This window comes from Protopterus annectens, chromosome 5.part1 (genome assembly GCF_019279795.1).
Source record: "Protopterus annectens isolate FY-2018-M chromosome 5.part1, PAN1.0, whole genome shotgun sequence".
Classification (NCBI taxonomy): Eukaryota; Metazoa; Chordata; order Ceratodontiformes; family Protopteridae; genus Protopterus; species Protopterus annectens.
In genome coordinates, this window is record NC_056736.1 from 631,396,518 (window position 1) to 631,411,723 (window position 15,206).

The 15,206-nt window shown below is 45.3% G+C and overlaps 1 protein-coding gene across 3 annotated transcripts in view; it reads right to left on the reverse strand.

The window, feature by feature from the left end:
- USPL1 (ubiquitin specific peptidase like 1) overlaps positions 1-15,206 on the reverse strand; it is a 1,186,769-nt gene that overhangs the window by 229,761 nt on the left and 941,802 nt on the right. For all 3 annotated transcript variants that reach the window (XM_044073246.1, XM_044073247.1, XM_044073245.1), the window contains exon 9: positions 2,191-2,316. In XM_044073246.1, coding sequence (XP_043929181.1) covers positions 2,191-2,316 — 126 coding nt within the window. The remainder of the gene's footprint in view (positions 1-2,190; positions 2,317-15,206) is intronic.

The window sequence follows — 15,206 nt, forward strand, 5'->3', positions numbered from 1 at the left end:
AACCGAGAATTCCTCGAAACACTATCAACACACACACACAGTCACTTAAGACAAATTTCTTTAGAAAAAAATTTAGAAGCAATATAAGAAAAATATAAATCTTAGCTTAAGGTTGCTCGAGCTCATCAAACTGATGCGAACGCTGCAGCGGCAAACTAGATCTGAGGTAAAGGCAGAGGGGGATTGTGGGAGTTAGGTTGGTCTCGAGCTTCTTCTCGATGCAGAGCTTGCTAAGCGGCCGACGAGGATCGGCTCCGAACCCAGGTGTAAGAACAAACGGCGAGATTGAACACTCTCACATCTGCACTTTTGTATGGTCTTCACCCAGGCATGTCTCCTAATAACTGATCCCATTACTGTCACCTTGTATCTACTGCTCTGCAGCCACATTTGAAAGGGTGAGAAGAAAACAGCTGAGCCAAGTCACCACGGCTAATCGAAATCCACTTTAAAGATAGTCACACCAAAAAAGCAAGCGCTTTCACGATCACAATGACAGCTTCATCAGACTAAGAACATTTAGCGATACACTTGCTTTTAAGCACGTTTCTATTAGACCATCAATCAATTCAGTTCGATTTTTCATACTAATGTCACTGATGTTTTTTAAAAGAAATTGGAATATTCTAAAAACTACAGGAGACTTAGATGGTTTCTTAGATGATACACCGAACTTGGCGTTTCAAGGACTTCTTGTTTTTAAATGCAAACTATGTTATGGGGCCAGGAATGATGGACTGAACAGTATCTCTCAGAGAAAAGGTACTTATACTTGCAGGAATTGTTCAGCCTGCAAGTATATATATTCTTGCATGACCTTTGTTCATCCAAATCTACACTGAGTTGCAAGCCAGGCACTATGCTGATTGTAGGACAAAAAATAGTATATTTTGCATTCTGCATAATTTGTAATGTTTACTATATAGGGAAGACAAATTGTAGGCTAAAAAGAGCATACAGGAGCACTATAGAGACATTCACAATAAAGAAGGAAACAAATGCTTTATTTTAAGCATGTAGAGGCAAAAGGTGACTCATTATTTTAAATTTATAGTCAGAGATTTTACAGGAAGGTGTGAGGGATGGAAAAATAGGTTTATATGTAGATGCTAGGCTATCGGCCCAAGGGCCTAAGTAGGCCTAGCCAGCAAGGTTCCATGGCTTACGCCACACAAGAAAGTGAAAAGATATGAAAAATCGAACTGAAGTTGCACAACAAAGATGGATTCTCAGATTAAATGCACACACACCACCTGGAATTAATGAAGCTGTCTCCTTAAAACCCTTCTTAAACGCTAGGACACTTAGACATTAGTATGTTTACATACGTATTTTATGGTAGTTGAGATATTTTTACATGTTTTATATATATTCTGTATATGAGATGATTGATTGTATAACTGATTAATTTACTTACAGTATTACAGTAAGTATTCTCAGTATTCTCTTTGCATGGGCTTATAAATGCAGCCACATCAAGTAGCCCTATATCTTCATTTTATAGTTTACATTTTACATGCAGTTTCAACAGAAAGAAATGCTTCTGCACACACAGTATTCTTGACTGAATATTAAGAATAAAATGTGCTAACAATGTGCAGTACATTAAGTGTAAACAGATCTTGTTTATATGGTATGAGGCATGGGAACCAAGGTTAAAGAAGCATGTAGAACTTGAAAGAAATCTGCAGGGTTTTGGTATTATCAGGAGAGATCCTTCACACACAGAAGTTAGTTTGGACTGATTATGCAGAAAGTCACTGCAGTACAATCTACAAAAATTTGGTGCAAACACTTGAGAGCGAGTGCAGAAGTCGGGTCAAATATTCAGCATTCCAGAATATTAATTACATCATTCAGCAGGAAAGGAATCATTTTGAGTATAATGAGTGCAGATATTAGGGACGATGTAATTCAGTCTATTTCAGTTTATTAACACTATTGGAAACAGTACAATTTGATTTGGATATTATTGACATCTTCACTATATGTAATAAAACATTCTTAACCGAACTATAGTGTATAGAAACTTTTACTCTCAAAAGTATATGATTTGACACATGGAGAGACTGGTACCTGTTCAGCATAGTTCTGGGTAAAGGCATTCATTCCAGCCTCATTCCTGTTTCTTCCAGTACTCTAGTCCTTTCAATTACTAAAACTGCCAAAACCTGTAAATAAATTACTCACTTGTTCAAATTCATTGTCCTCCTCTGGTATTTGTTGTGGCAGTTATTGCATGGGGAAACATGAACAGCATTTAATGGATGCCAGTCAGGAGTCACTGTCGTAAAGGATGTCAGTGTCTTGCTGCATCTGGAATTAAACAGATGTTTAAAATAACCACCTTAAACATTTTCACACAGGTGCTGCTAAACACAAAAGTGCAAGTACACTTGAGAATGGCAAAATGGCATCTAATACTACTAATACAATACAAACATGCCCTATCCCAAAGAATGACCATGAGGCCATGTACAGTTTGTGCTCAAATATCTCCAGCTCAAGCGGTCTGCTCCAAGAAAATGTACTGCACACAAGTCAAAGAGAACTTTCATGCAGTAAAATGAGAAGTTATGTACCTACCATAACGTTCCATGTTAGTCGTCTTCTCTCGCCTTCGTTCTTGCTTGATGGGTTCGGAGCCAATCCTCGGCTCTGACTCTGCACTTGCTAAGCTCGAGAGTCACTTTTACCAGCTCGAGGCAGCCCCATATCCCATGATGCAAGGCGGTAAGTACCCAGATCTCGTTTGATAACAAAAGGCAATAGCACCTAGCATAATAACTTCCCAAAGGAAGAAAGAAGGAGAGAAAAAAACCTGAAGGATGGTAGAAGGTCCAGCCTTGTATGGACATCAGAAGCATAATTCCTTGCAGAGAAAGTCTGTCCAGGCCTGGGGGAAGGAGGGAGGGTCGCAAGAAAGAAGGCGAGAGAAGACAACTAACATGGAACGTTATGGTAGGCACATAACTTCTCAATGTTAAGTTGTCAATCTCGCCTTCATTCTTGCTTGATGGGACCGCGTCCCTAGCACCTCTATCCTGGGTGGCTCAATGGAACAGACTCTTGAGAACTGTAGAGCCAAAACTGGCTCTATCCCTGGAGGCCAAATCCAATTTGCAGTGGGAAACAAATGTATGAGGAGTGGCCCAAGTGGCTGCTGCACAAATAGTGTCCAAAGGAAGTCTAGCTTGAAAAGCTGTGGAAGTGGCTAAGCTTCTGGTTGAATGTGCTTTAGGTTTCGAGCACAGCTGTTTTCCCCTGAGCTGATAAATTTCAGAGATGACGGAAGAACGCCATCTAGACAAGGTCACTTTTGAGACAGGAAGGCCTTTCTTGTTATCAGCATAGGAAACAAAGAGTTGATCGGATTTCCTGAATTGTTTTGTTCTGTCCAAATAATATCTGAGTTGGCGGTGGACATCAAGATAATGCAATTTTTGTTCCGATCTGTTTGTATAGTTTGGAAAAAAGACAGTGAGATCAATAGTCTGATTCAAATTAGTCTTTGAGGCGACCTTAGGCAAAAAGGTCGGATTAGTTCTCAATGATACCCTGTCTTTGTGGAAGACCAAATAGGGGGGGCGAACAAATAGAGCATGAAGTTCAGACACCCTCCTAGCAGAAGTAATAGCAACCAGGAATAAGGTTTTCCATGAAAGAAATTTCAGGGAACAAGAAACAGCTGGCTCGAAGGGAGGAAGAATCAAGGATGTCAGCACTAAATTTAGGTCCCATTGAGGAGGAGGACTCCTAACTGGAGGTTTCAGGAGGAAGATTCCTTTCAAGAAGGCTCTACAAAGCCTGTGGGACATAATGTTGTGATCTGTGAACCCGACATGAAAGTTCGAGATAGCGGCCAATTGAACTTTGACTGTGGAGGAAGAGGAGCCCGCGTGAAAAATCTCCGCTAAAAAATCCAAAACTGCTTGTACTGGAGCAGTGAAGGGATCAATATTTTTGGCTTTAGCCCAATAAGAAAAACGTTTCCATTTGCTAGTATAAATCCTCCTAGTGGAGGATTTTAAGGAAGCTACTATGATGTCTCTAACAGGGTTAGAGATCATAGGAAGCCTGGCTAAGGAAGGAAGTGGAGCAACCATGCTGTGAGGTTGAGAGAAGGGATAGACCTGTGCAGCTGACCGGATTGGTGAATCAGAAGATCTGGCACTGGATCCAGATGCCACGGCTGCACCAGAAGGTGATGATGGAGGAACGGAAACCAAATTTGTCGAGGCCAATAAGGAGCAATGAGAATCATTTTGGCTCTCAAAACGGTTGCTTTCTGGATAACTTGAGGGATCAGAGGAAAAGGAGGAAAGGCATAAAGAAGTCCCTGGGGCCAATCCTGGGTCAGAGCGTCTCTGGGGGGATGGCCTGGCAGTGGGAAGAGAGAGAAGAAATCTGGGCATTTGCTGTTTTGGGGAGTAGCAAAAAGATCGCAACATGGGCGACCCCATTCCAGAAAAATCTCTTCCACTATAGATTGTTTGAGAGACCACTCGTGAGGCATGAGAATAGCTCTGCTCAATCTGTCCGCTAAAATGTTGGTTTTCCCAGGGATATGCGTTGCTACCAGAAACCGATGAGAGGAGATCGCCCATTGCCAAAGTCTGAGCTCTTCGACACAAGCGGTAGGACTTGGTTCCGCCCTGTTTGTTGATATACCACACTACAGACATGTTGTCTGTGTGGACTGCAATTGTCCCCAAGGGAAGAAAGTCGTTGAGGGCTTGCAACGTTAAAAGCACTGCTCTCATCTCTAGGACATTTATGTGCAGGTGGTATTCGAAAGGTTGCCACGTCCCATGAACCATCCTGCCCTGATAATGCCCCTCCCACCCGATCAGGGAGGCATCCGTAGTGACAGTGGCTACCGGGGATGGGGGCACAAAGGGTCTGCCTTGGTGAATCTGGGGAGAAGTAATCCACCAAGCAAGATGATTCTTGCATATCGGTGTCACCAGTATCTGGTGACGCATCGGAAGTTGTTGGTAAGACCACTGAGTGAACAACATCCACTGAAGAAGGCGCATATGGAAGCGAGCCAGGGGAAGAAGGGTAATGGCCGCAGCCATGAGGCCCAACACCTTTAGAACCATTCTGGCCTGTACCTTCTTGCTGGCTAGAATGATCCTGACGTGACTTTGAATGTCTGAGATTCGTTGATCTGTAAGGGTAGCTGACATCTGAACAGTGTCTAAGTTTGCGCCTATGAAAGTAATAGACTGGCAGGGCAATAAGGAGGATTTTCCTGAGTTGATCGAGATGCCCAATTGAGAGCAAAGATTTATTGTATAATCCCTGGCTTGAAGAAGCTGATGCCTGGTGGTGGCTGAAAGGAGCCAGTCGTCGAGATACGGAAACACCTGGAATCCTTGACGTCTCAGGTGAGCCGTTACCACTGTCATACATTTGGTGAACACTCTGGGGGCTGTAGTGAGACCAAAGGGCAGGGCTCTGAACTGGAAATGACTGGACCCCAGCCGAAAGCGGAGAAATCTCCTGGAAAGTCTGTGAATTTTTATGTGATAGTACGCATCCTGAAGATCTATTGAGCACATCCAGTTGTTCTTCTGTAAGAAGGGCAGAATTGACTGAAGAGTGACCATTCGGAATCTTGTCTTCCTCACAGACTTGTTGAGTCTGCTGAGATACAATATTGGTCTCCAGTCTCCCGTCTTTTTGGGGACCAAAAAGAACCTTGAGTAGATTCCGGGCTCTGAATGATCTGTTGTAACTGGCTGAATGGCTCTTTTTTGCAGAAGTTTTAAGACTTCTAACTCTGCAATTTCCCTTAGACCGGGTGGTACATCTGGAAGGGAATTTGAGTGATAGAAAGGACTTTCCTCGAAAGGAATTTTGTAACCCTCGGATATGATCGACTGTACCCATCTGTCTTGAGTGAGGGAACGCCAGGCTTCTGGGTACAGCGATAGTCTTCCCCCGACTGCCTCCAAGGATGGACAGTCGGGCAACATCTCAGGGCTGCTGAAAGGGCTTGTCAGAGAGAGGCTCTCTGCTTCCCTGGTTTTGTGGACCCCCTCTGCCTCTAGAGCGGCGTCTGTTATTGTTACCTCCTCTGCCTCTAGGGGTAAACTGACCACGTGAATCCGGCGTGACTCCTTGGGATTTGCGGAACCACATTTTGCCACCCTTCTGCCCTTTGGGGTAAGGTCTAGAAGGGGTGGAAAAACGGACCCCTACGGCAGAAAGAGTCTTGCCGTCCTGCTCACACCTGGTCAACGTTTCCTTCACTTGAGGAACAAACAAAGTTGAGCCATCAAAGGGAAAGTTTGTGAAGGACGCCTTAAAGGGATCTGCAAAATTACAGAGCCGCATCCAGGCTTGGCGTCTAAGAGCCACACCTGTACCTGCGGCCCTACTCGCTCCATCTGCAGCATATGATATCAGTCGCATGGAAGAGTTAGCAATAGAATTAAGGGTTCATAGCTGCGAAGCAATTTTTTCTTGAGCCCCTGCAGCTGTAGGATCCTGTACTACTTCACCTAGCTCCTTAAGGATATCCCTCTGGAGTCTGGTGAAGTGACATAGGTAGTTCAGCGAACGCATAGCAAAGGTCGCTGAAGAGAACATCCGCTTACCATACCTATCCATGGTCCTAGAGTCCTTATTAGGAGGATGGACAGGTACGGAAGGATCTGCAAGTTCCTTCTTAGTGGCAGCCGCCACCACCATGGCATCAGCAGGGACACCTTTTGTGAGGAATTGCTTGTCCGACGGGGCAGTGATAAATTTAGGCGGCCTCCTAGGGACTGGCTCTACAGAGTCAGGAGCAGCCCACGCCTTTCGAGCAATAACCTGCATAAGGGGGACGAAAGGCGGAGACACCCAGGAGGTGGAGGGCCGAGATCCAAACGCCTCCAGGTATACAGACTCATCCTCAGAGGGATTATTGGTGGGCCAGTTTCCCCTCTGTCTAAGGAGTTCTAGGATGCCTGAAAAGGAGACATCCTCAGAGGGGGATCTTGGGGATCCCTCTGACTCATCTAAGTCAGTATCTGAAGTGATAGACTCGGGGGAGTCTACGTGTTTCCTCTTACAGGTCCTCTTTCGCGGAGGATCCCCTGACTGATCAGGAGAATCCTCGGAAGAGGGGGATATTCCCAGTGGGGAAACCTGAGGCGGAGGATCTCTGGGTCCGGGAGCAAGAGAAGTGGCAGAGATATCAACAGGCACCATAGAGGGAGGAGCTAAGGGAACAGACTGCTGGCTGAGTCCAGTGGCCAGCACACTCTTCATCACCTCGAAGGCTCCCCTCCCAGGGAGGTCTGAGAGAACCCGTTCCGAAGAACCAGGAACTCCAGGGCCCACCGAAAGGGAAGGCTCCGAGGCAGATGTCGGAGCAGAGCTCACCAAGGCCGAGGCTCCAAGGGGAAGAGTGGGGTCGGACAAGGGTCCGATGCCACTCACCCCCTCGGAGGAGACCAGGGAAGCCCGACCACCGAATCCCTCTAAGGAAGGTCTCGAAGAGGTGATAAGAGTAGAGGCTGAAGGAGCAGAAGGGGGGGGTATCTGTCCCTCAGCCCTAGCAGAAACCATTCCCGAAGACTCCAACTCCAACCTCTGGGGTAGAGTCGAAGGAGGAACTGCAATGGGGTGTGGACTAATAGTCGTCTGTTGAGACGGACTATGTAGCATTTGGGCCAGTGCCTGTGATTTTAACAATCTACTGACCACCCTCTCTAAATCATGGTCAGAAAGCCTGGATGACCTGGATGATCGGCTCCGATGGCTCCGTTCCGAGAGGAGAGGAGATGCCGGAGCCGAAAGTATCGGCTCCAAGGAAGGGGACCTGGACCTCTTCCTCGAAGGAACCATCGGAGCCGAAGAAACTATGGAAACTGTCGGAGCCAACAACTTATCGGCACCGACAGAAGGTTTCGATGCATCGGCTCCGGCCGGAGCCGATACAGACATAAAAGTAAGGGTGTCGGAGCCGGTCGGAGCCGACACTGAACCGATCGGCGCCGACACCGAAGTGACCGAACCAGAATCGGCACCGATAGCCATCGGTGCCGAAGGTTTGTGCAAACCAGGATCGGCTCCAGCCGGAGCCGATCTCGACTCTGAAAGAGTCGGAGCCGAGGCCGCAGGCTTGGACACAGAAGCCTGGGCCTTGGAAGACTTGGAAGCCTTGGTTGGAGCCGACTTAGCCGGAGAGCCCTCCGGTTTAAGTAGGCCCCTCAAAATTAGCTTGTTTCTCCTTTCCTGCAGGACTCTCTGGCTGAAAGAATGACAAATCGCACAGGAGTCCTGCAGGTGGAGAGGTCCCAGGCAGTAAAGGCAAGAAGTGTGACAGTCTGTCAGAGACATCTTCTGACAGCACGAGTCACACTTCTTAAAGCCTGAGACCCTTTCCTTAGACATGGTGTAAAAAACACACACACACACACCAGTCCAAGAAATATTATTATCCCAAAAATGAGAAAAACTATTTTCTCACACACACACACACACACACACACACACACACACACACACACACACACACACACACACACACACCCACACACACACCCACACCCTAACAAGGGGGGGGATGGGATGGGAGAAGGCCTGACTAAAAACTTTAAGGAGAGAGGGAATTCTAGTCAGGAAAGGACTAAAACTAGTCTAAAACTATTAAATTTAAGTTTAAAATTAACTTTCAACTGAAAAAGGGGCAAAAGCAGTAGTGTATAAATCACTTACCAGGAGCTGGTAAAAGGAGGACCTCATCAGCGAAGCGGCAAACGAGATCTGGATACTTACCGCCTTGCATCATGGGATATGGGGCTGCCTCGAGCTGGTAAAAGTGACTCTCGAGCTTAGCAAGTGCCGAGTCGGAGCCGAGGATTGGCTCCGAACCCATCAAGCAAGAATGAAGGCGAGATTGACAACTTAACATCAAGACAGTAATCTCATAACCCTTAACACAGAAGCAATCTGTCACAACAGCACAGAAGAAACCAGCTTAAGCAAAGTTTGCGATGTAGTCCAAAAATTGTTACAAAAAGAATAAACACCATCACAAAACAGATGACTACAAAACGCTCATTATAAAAATGCAAATGCCAACCAAAACCATGTCACACAATTCTAATTAGCTTAACAGAGGCATCACAAATAAAACCTCAGTACAACTTCAGTCTGGCAGACAAGTAACAGAGTTGCATGACAGTTTGCCATCAATACAAGGCAAACTGCTCAAGTGGTACTATGTTTAACAGCTAATACACGAAATAAACTGCAACAACTTTGCTGACCTTTTCAGTGCTGCATGCTAGATATGGACGCCACCAGTACATCAGTAAGGCACTGCTGGATATGGATGCCACCAGTACATCAGTAAGGCACTGCTGGATATGGATGCCACCAGTACATCAGTAAGGCACTAAGTAAATGAGGGAAAAAGTACAGTTGGGTACATAAACTTACCATAAGAGCAGATGTTCGAATAATCACTGCTGCATTAGCCATAGCTATTCTATACAGGTATTATCCTGACAAGGATAAAACAGCCGGCAAGATCCCAAAGCTTCAGGGCACCTTTCACGCACCCAAAATTTCCACTAGCTTGCATAGAGCTGACTAAAAGAAAAGTTTGGGTGCCAAAACTTTCAGAGCTTTCCTGCCAACACAGAGAGGGAGGTTGAACCCTGTAAAGGATAATGCTAGGAACCACAAAAAAAATAACTGTCCATACCCTGGCATAAAAACACCCTAAAAACAAGGGGGATGGAGGGAGAGAGTGGCTACTGCAGCAATCATCATCTAAAGATCTACTGTTCCACCTGAACTTGCCTTTTAGTCAGCTCATCTTCAGATGACTGACAGTTTACACAAGTGGAACATGCTCTGAAGCTTTGGAAGCTCGTCAGATATAACCCATATAGCTAAGGATATGGCAGCAGTGATCAATATAATGAACATCTGATCATGCTTATCCCTCTCCCCCCATCTCCATGATCCAACTGCTACTTCAGCAGCTATCCAAACTCACTCATTTCACTTAGGGCAAGAGCCCACTAGCTTATTTGTTCTCCTAGGATGAGAGTATTGAGCTCTGATAGTGGCACTGTCATATGGTGTGGGTAAGGCGAGTGTGTGTATGTGCGCGCGCATCTCAAGATATGGTGGGTTGGGGTTACCTTTAATCCTTCACACGTTCCTGTACTTTCTAAATTCTTCACCTCATAAGGTAAACACTTGTTTCCACACAAGCTGCTTGTAGTTATGTGCCACAGTGTAAGCGCACACTTATCATTGTCCTTTCAGTGGACCAACCAATGTCCCTGCCCTGAAGGCGGGGAACCAACATTTTCCATCCTTCTCTCACCACCCTGACCTAGCTCCACTATAACCAAGGCCACCAGTGTCATCTGCAGGGAAAAGTCTGGGCTCTGCCTAAGCCAACACAGCTGAGTCAGACCATGCCATCCTTAGAATCATGACTTCTGTGTTGGCAAAGATAGGTGTCACCAGCAAAGCTACCTGTTGGATAGCCATAAGACAGTCCCAGCTGACAAGATCTTTATCGCTAGCTCTTTATTGTGCTTTCTTCCCTACTTCTACTCTGGTGAGACAGCAAGTTTGTAATGCCAATATTCAAGAAAATAATCAAGACTGGTGTGAAGAAATCTACACTGCAGCAGTAATCTTTGTATTCAAACATCTATTGTTATGGTGAGTTGCACAAACAACTGCACTATGCTCAAGCTGTTCTCAGTGTTGCCAATGTGAGCATAATGGACAACAGAATTAAAACAGTGCAAGCCTCAACAAGCCATGGGTGAAAAAGTCAACATGTACTGCAAAACTACAGTGGCAAACTGGTACTAAAATGAATGTCTAACGTCAGTTTGGAAAAGGTGAAGAAATTTAGGTGGCTGCTTTGCAGATACTGGAGGGTGAGAAAGTTCTATAAAAAGTTGATGTGGTACATGCTGCCTTCCTGGAGTGAGCTATGACTTGCCCTTGCAAGCTTATTCCACGGTAGCAAAAATCAGCAGCTATTTAGACAGCATTTGCCTGGATACTGTCTGCCTATAGTCCTAGTCTAAAGGAAACAAACTACCATTATGTTTCACTAGAAGCTTTTGTTCCTCCAGTATAGTACAGTACAGTTGTGTACCTACCATAAATGTAGATGTTAGAGTGTTATTCACTGTTGCAGTCATTACTCTTGGGTTATCCTGCTGGCAGGCTACCCGCAGTCGGCCTGAATTCCAAAGTCTTGGTCCGGCGTCGGTTGCTGTAGCTTCTTTCCTGACGTCAGTGTGCCAGGGGTATAAAAGATGCAGCCAACGCCATTTTCTTCAGTTTTTCTTGCCCCAGATGTCAGGTGCCCCCAAAAGGGTAGGCTAAATAAATTATGCCAATAAACATGCATGCACTAAAGTAAACATTTCCTTCATCTACAAGCAAATACACCACATAGGTTGTATAGAACACAGAAGTACAGATAAGACCCAGCAAAAGAAAGGGGGATGGTGGGAGGGTAATCTGGACTGCAACAGTAAATACACTCTAACATCTACATTTATGGTAGGTACACAACTGTACTATGTTCATCGTGTTTCACTGTTGCAGTCATTACTCTTGGGTTGACTCCCAAAGCTGAGGATGGGTGGCTGAGCTAAATAGGATTAGGAGAGGCTATGAGGCCCTGTAGAACTGCAGTGGCAAAGCCTGCTCTGGATTTAGAGTAGAGAGGTAAGTGGTAGTGCTTTGTAAAAGTGTGCACTGAACTCCAAGTTGCAGCTTCTAAGATGTCTTTGGTTGGTACTCCTCTGAGGAAGGCTGCTGAAGTGGCTGCTGCTTTGGTTGAATGTGGCCGAATGCCCTTAGGCACTGATTTGCCATGCTGTGAGTAGCAGAAACGAATGCAATGGCCTATCCATTTTGAAATAGTCTGTTTTGAGATAGTCTTTCCCTTGTGATTCTGCAGCATATGCCACTAAAAGTTGCTCCGTCTTTCTGAAAGCTTTAGTTCTGTCCAAGTAGAAGCGTAGCTCTCTGTGCATGTCCAAAGAATGCAAAAGTCTCTCACCCTTCTTCGGTGGGTTTGGATAAAAGGTAGGCAAGTGAATGGCTTGGTTAAGGGCCACACTGGACACCACCTTAGGCATAAATGTAGGGTTCGTCCTCAGAGAAACCCTGTCTGGATGGAAAATGATAAAAGGTTCCACAGCCATGTGTGCCTGTAACTCAGAGACTCGTCTTGCAGAGGTTATTGCTAGGTTCAGAGCTGTTTTCCAGGATTAGAATTTTATATCAACTGTTGAGGCTGGCTCAAAGGGAGGCAGTGTGAATTTTTCCAAGACATAATTGAGGTCCCATGCAGGTATTGGTGCTCTCCTTGGAGGTCTTATGTTTTTGGCCCCTCTGAGGTACTGCCTTATTAAGGGATGAGAAAAGATAGGTGGTTCCATATTGTAATGGGCTGAAATGGAAGAGGCATGAATCTTAATTGATGAAAAAGATAGGCCTTTGTCCAGCATCTCATTTAAGTATTGTAAAATCTGAGGAATATTTGGTACCAACGTGTCAATTCCTTGTTTCTGGTTCCAAGCACAGAATCTCTTCCATTTTTCTGCATAAGATTTTCTGGTACTGGGCCTCCTGGCCTCCAAAATAACATCCATCACAGCTTTGGAGAGAGGAGTGTTCTGCATGGCTACATTATCCGCCATGCTGCCAGATTTAAAGTCCTGAGTTGGCTGTGCAGGATCGGATTGTTTTGTTGGGCCAGTAAGTGACAAATTTGAGGCAATGTCCATGCTGGACCTTGAGACAAGTTCTTTAGGATTGGGTACCAGTGCTGGCGTGGCCAGTCTGGGGCAATCAGTATCATTTTTGGCTTTTCGTCCGACCTTTAGGAGTACCTTGGGGAGGAGAGGTAGTGGAGGAAAGGCATATACTGTTAGGTTTTTCCAGCTGAAGGATAGGGCATCCACTTTCCATGCTTGCTTGTGATAAGTCCTTGTGCAGAACCTCTGTAGTTGGCAGTTGAGATGGGAGGCAAATAGATCTATGTCTGGGCATCCCCATTTTCTTGTTATCATGCTGAAGACTTGTGGATCCAGTTTCCACTCGTGGGGATCCATGAGGTTCCTGCTTAGTTCGTCTGCCAGAGTATTTAGTTTTCCTGGCAGGAATTGTGCTTGCAGGTGAACTTGATAAGTCAATGCTGTGTCCCACAAAGTCATGGCTTGTCCGCAGAGGGGGTAGGAATGAGCGCCTCCCTGCTTGTTTATGTACCACATGACTGTAGTACTGTCTGTCTTTATCAGTAGTTGTCCTGGATGAAGTAGATCCTTGAAAGCTGTCGGGGCATTCTGAACAGCTAGCATCTCTTTTTGATTGATATGAAGATGCAGCTGGCTTGCGGGCCATGTGCCCTGAATACATTTTCCTGCCAAGTGGGCTCCTCAGGCATAATCTAATGCATCCGTTGTTATTGTCTGCTTGGCTGTGGGTAAAGTGAATGGCTGTCCCTTGTTGTGGTGACAGGCCTGTGCCCACCATCGAAACTCCTATTGCAGGCAGGGAATGAGGGTAATTAATGTTTCCAGGCTGTGGCAATGTTGAGTCCAAAAACTTTTTAGATACTATTGTAGTTTCCTCATTTGCAGTCTGGCATATGGGATTAGCAGAATGCAGGATGCCATGAAGCCCAAAGCCGCAAAATTTTTCTTGCAGATAAATGGGTCTTTGTTACCAACATTTTGAAGTAAGAAGTCAGTTGCCTTTGTTTGTCTGGTGTGAGATGAGCCATCTGGGCAGTTGTGTTTAAGCTTGCACCCAGGAATATTATCTCTTGAGAGGGTACTAGTTTTGATTTCTTTTCATTTACTGCGTACTCTAGGCAAATTAGTAATCTTTTTACAAACGCCAGATGCTTCAGTAGAATGTCCTTGTTTTTTGCTTGAATAAGGCAGTCATTCAAGTAAGGATATATTTGAATTCCTCTGTCTGCAAAATGCAATTACTGGTGCCAGGCATTTTGTGAAGACCCTGGGCGCAGTAGATAAACCAAAGGGCAGTGCAGAGAATTGGTAAGTGCATTGATCCAGCTATGAATATGAGGTATCTTCTGCAAGATTGTCTGATTGGGACATGCAGATATGCCTCTTTTAGGTCCAAAGTTACGAGCCAAGCCTTCTTGCCCAGCATGGGCAGTAGCTGCTGCAGAGTCAACATTTTGAATTTTGGAACGTCCAGAAATGTGTTTAGAATAGACCGGTCCAGTATTGGTCTCCAGGCTTTGTCCTTTCTGGGCACCAAGAAAAGTCTTGAGTAAAATCCTTGTCCCTGCTCTTGTTGTGGTACTCGCTGAATGGCCTTCATGTCCATGAGGGATGAAATTTGCTTTTGTGCCTCTGTGCCCATTGCTTGTGTGGCAGGTCAGGCATACCATTTGCCCTTGGCAAGGTGTGAAAGTGGAACCTGTAGCCCTGAGGACACTATGTTCAAGACCCATTTGTCCTGGGTGATCATGTGCCAATTTTGTGAAAAAGTGCTAGTTTTCCCCCTAAGGGGAATGCCAAAAGATAAGTGCTTGGTTCTGGCAGAGGAAAGTCATTGGGACTGTTTCCTGTATGGCTGTGATTTGACTTCTACACTTTTGGAGGTAGAAGCACCCCATTGTGTAGGCCTGTATGAGCCTTGGGGCTGGGATCTGCCTTTGGGGCGTCTGTATCTGCCTCTTTGTGGCCTGTCTGACACTGGAAAGGACCAATTCTTAGTAGGCCAGTTCCTGCTAAATCTGGGTGGCTGCACCTGTAAGAAATCCTCAACTGTCTGCATAGATTACGCTTTGTCCTCCATTTTCTTCAACACTTCTTCTGCTTTAACACCAACGTATCATGCTGTAATGGAGCATCTAATAATTTTGCTTTAACATGATCAGGCAGATTCTGTTCCTTTAACCAAGCATGTCGCCTAATGACAGATCCCATAAACAGCAGCCCTGCAAGAGGCTTCCAGAGAATCAAAACCACATTGCAAAGTATGCTTTCCCACTTGTTCAGTTGTATGCAATAAATCCTGCAATTCTTTGTTTTCTGCACATTCAGAATTTAACATTTTCTGTTTAAGCAGTGACAATAAATATTGCTGATATTTAAGCATATGAAATTGACAATTTAAAGCCCTCACAGCCAATGTAGCAGAAGTGTAAACCTTTTTCCCCCCAT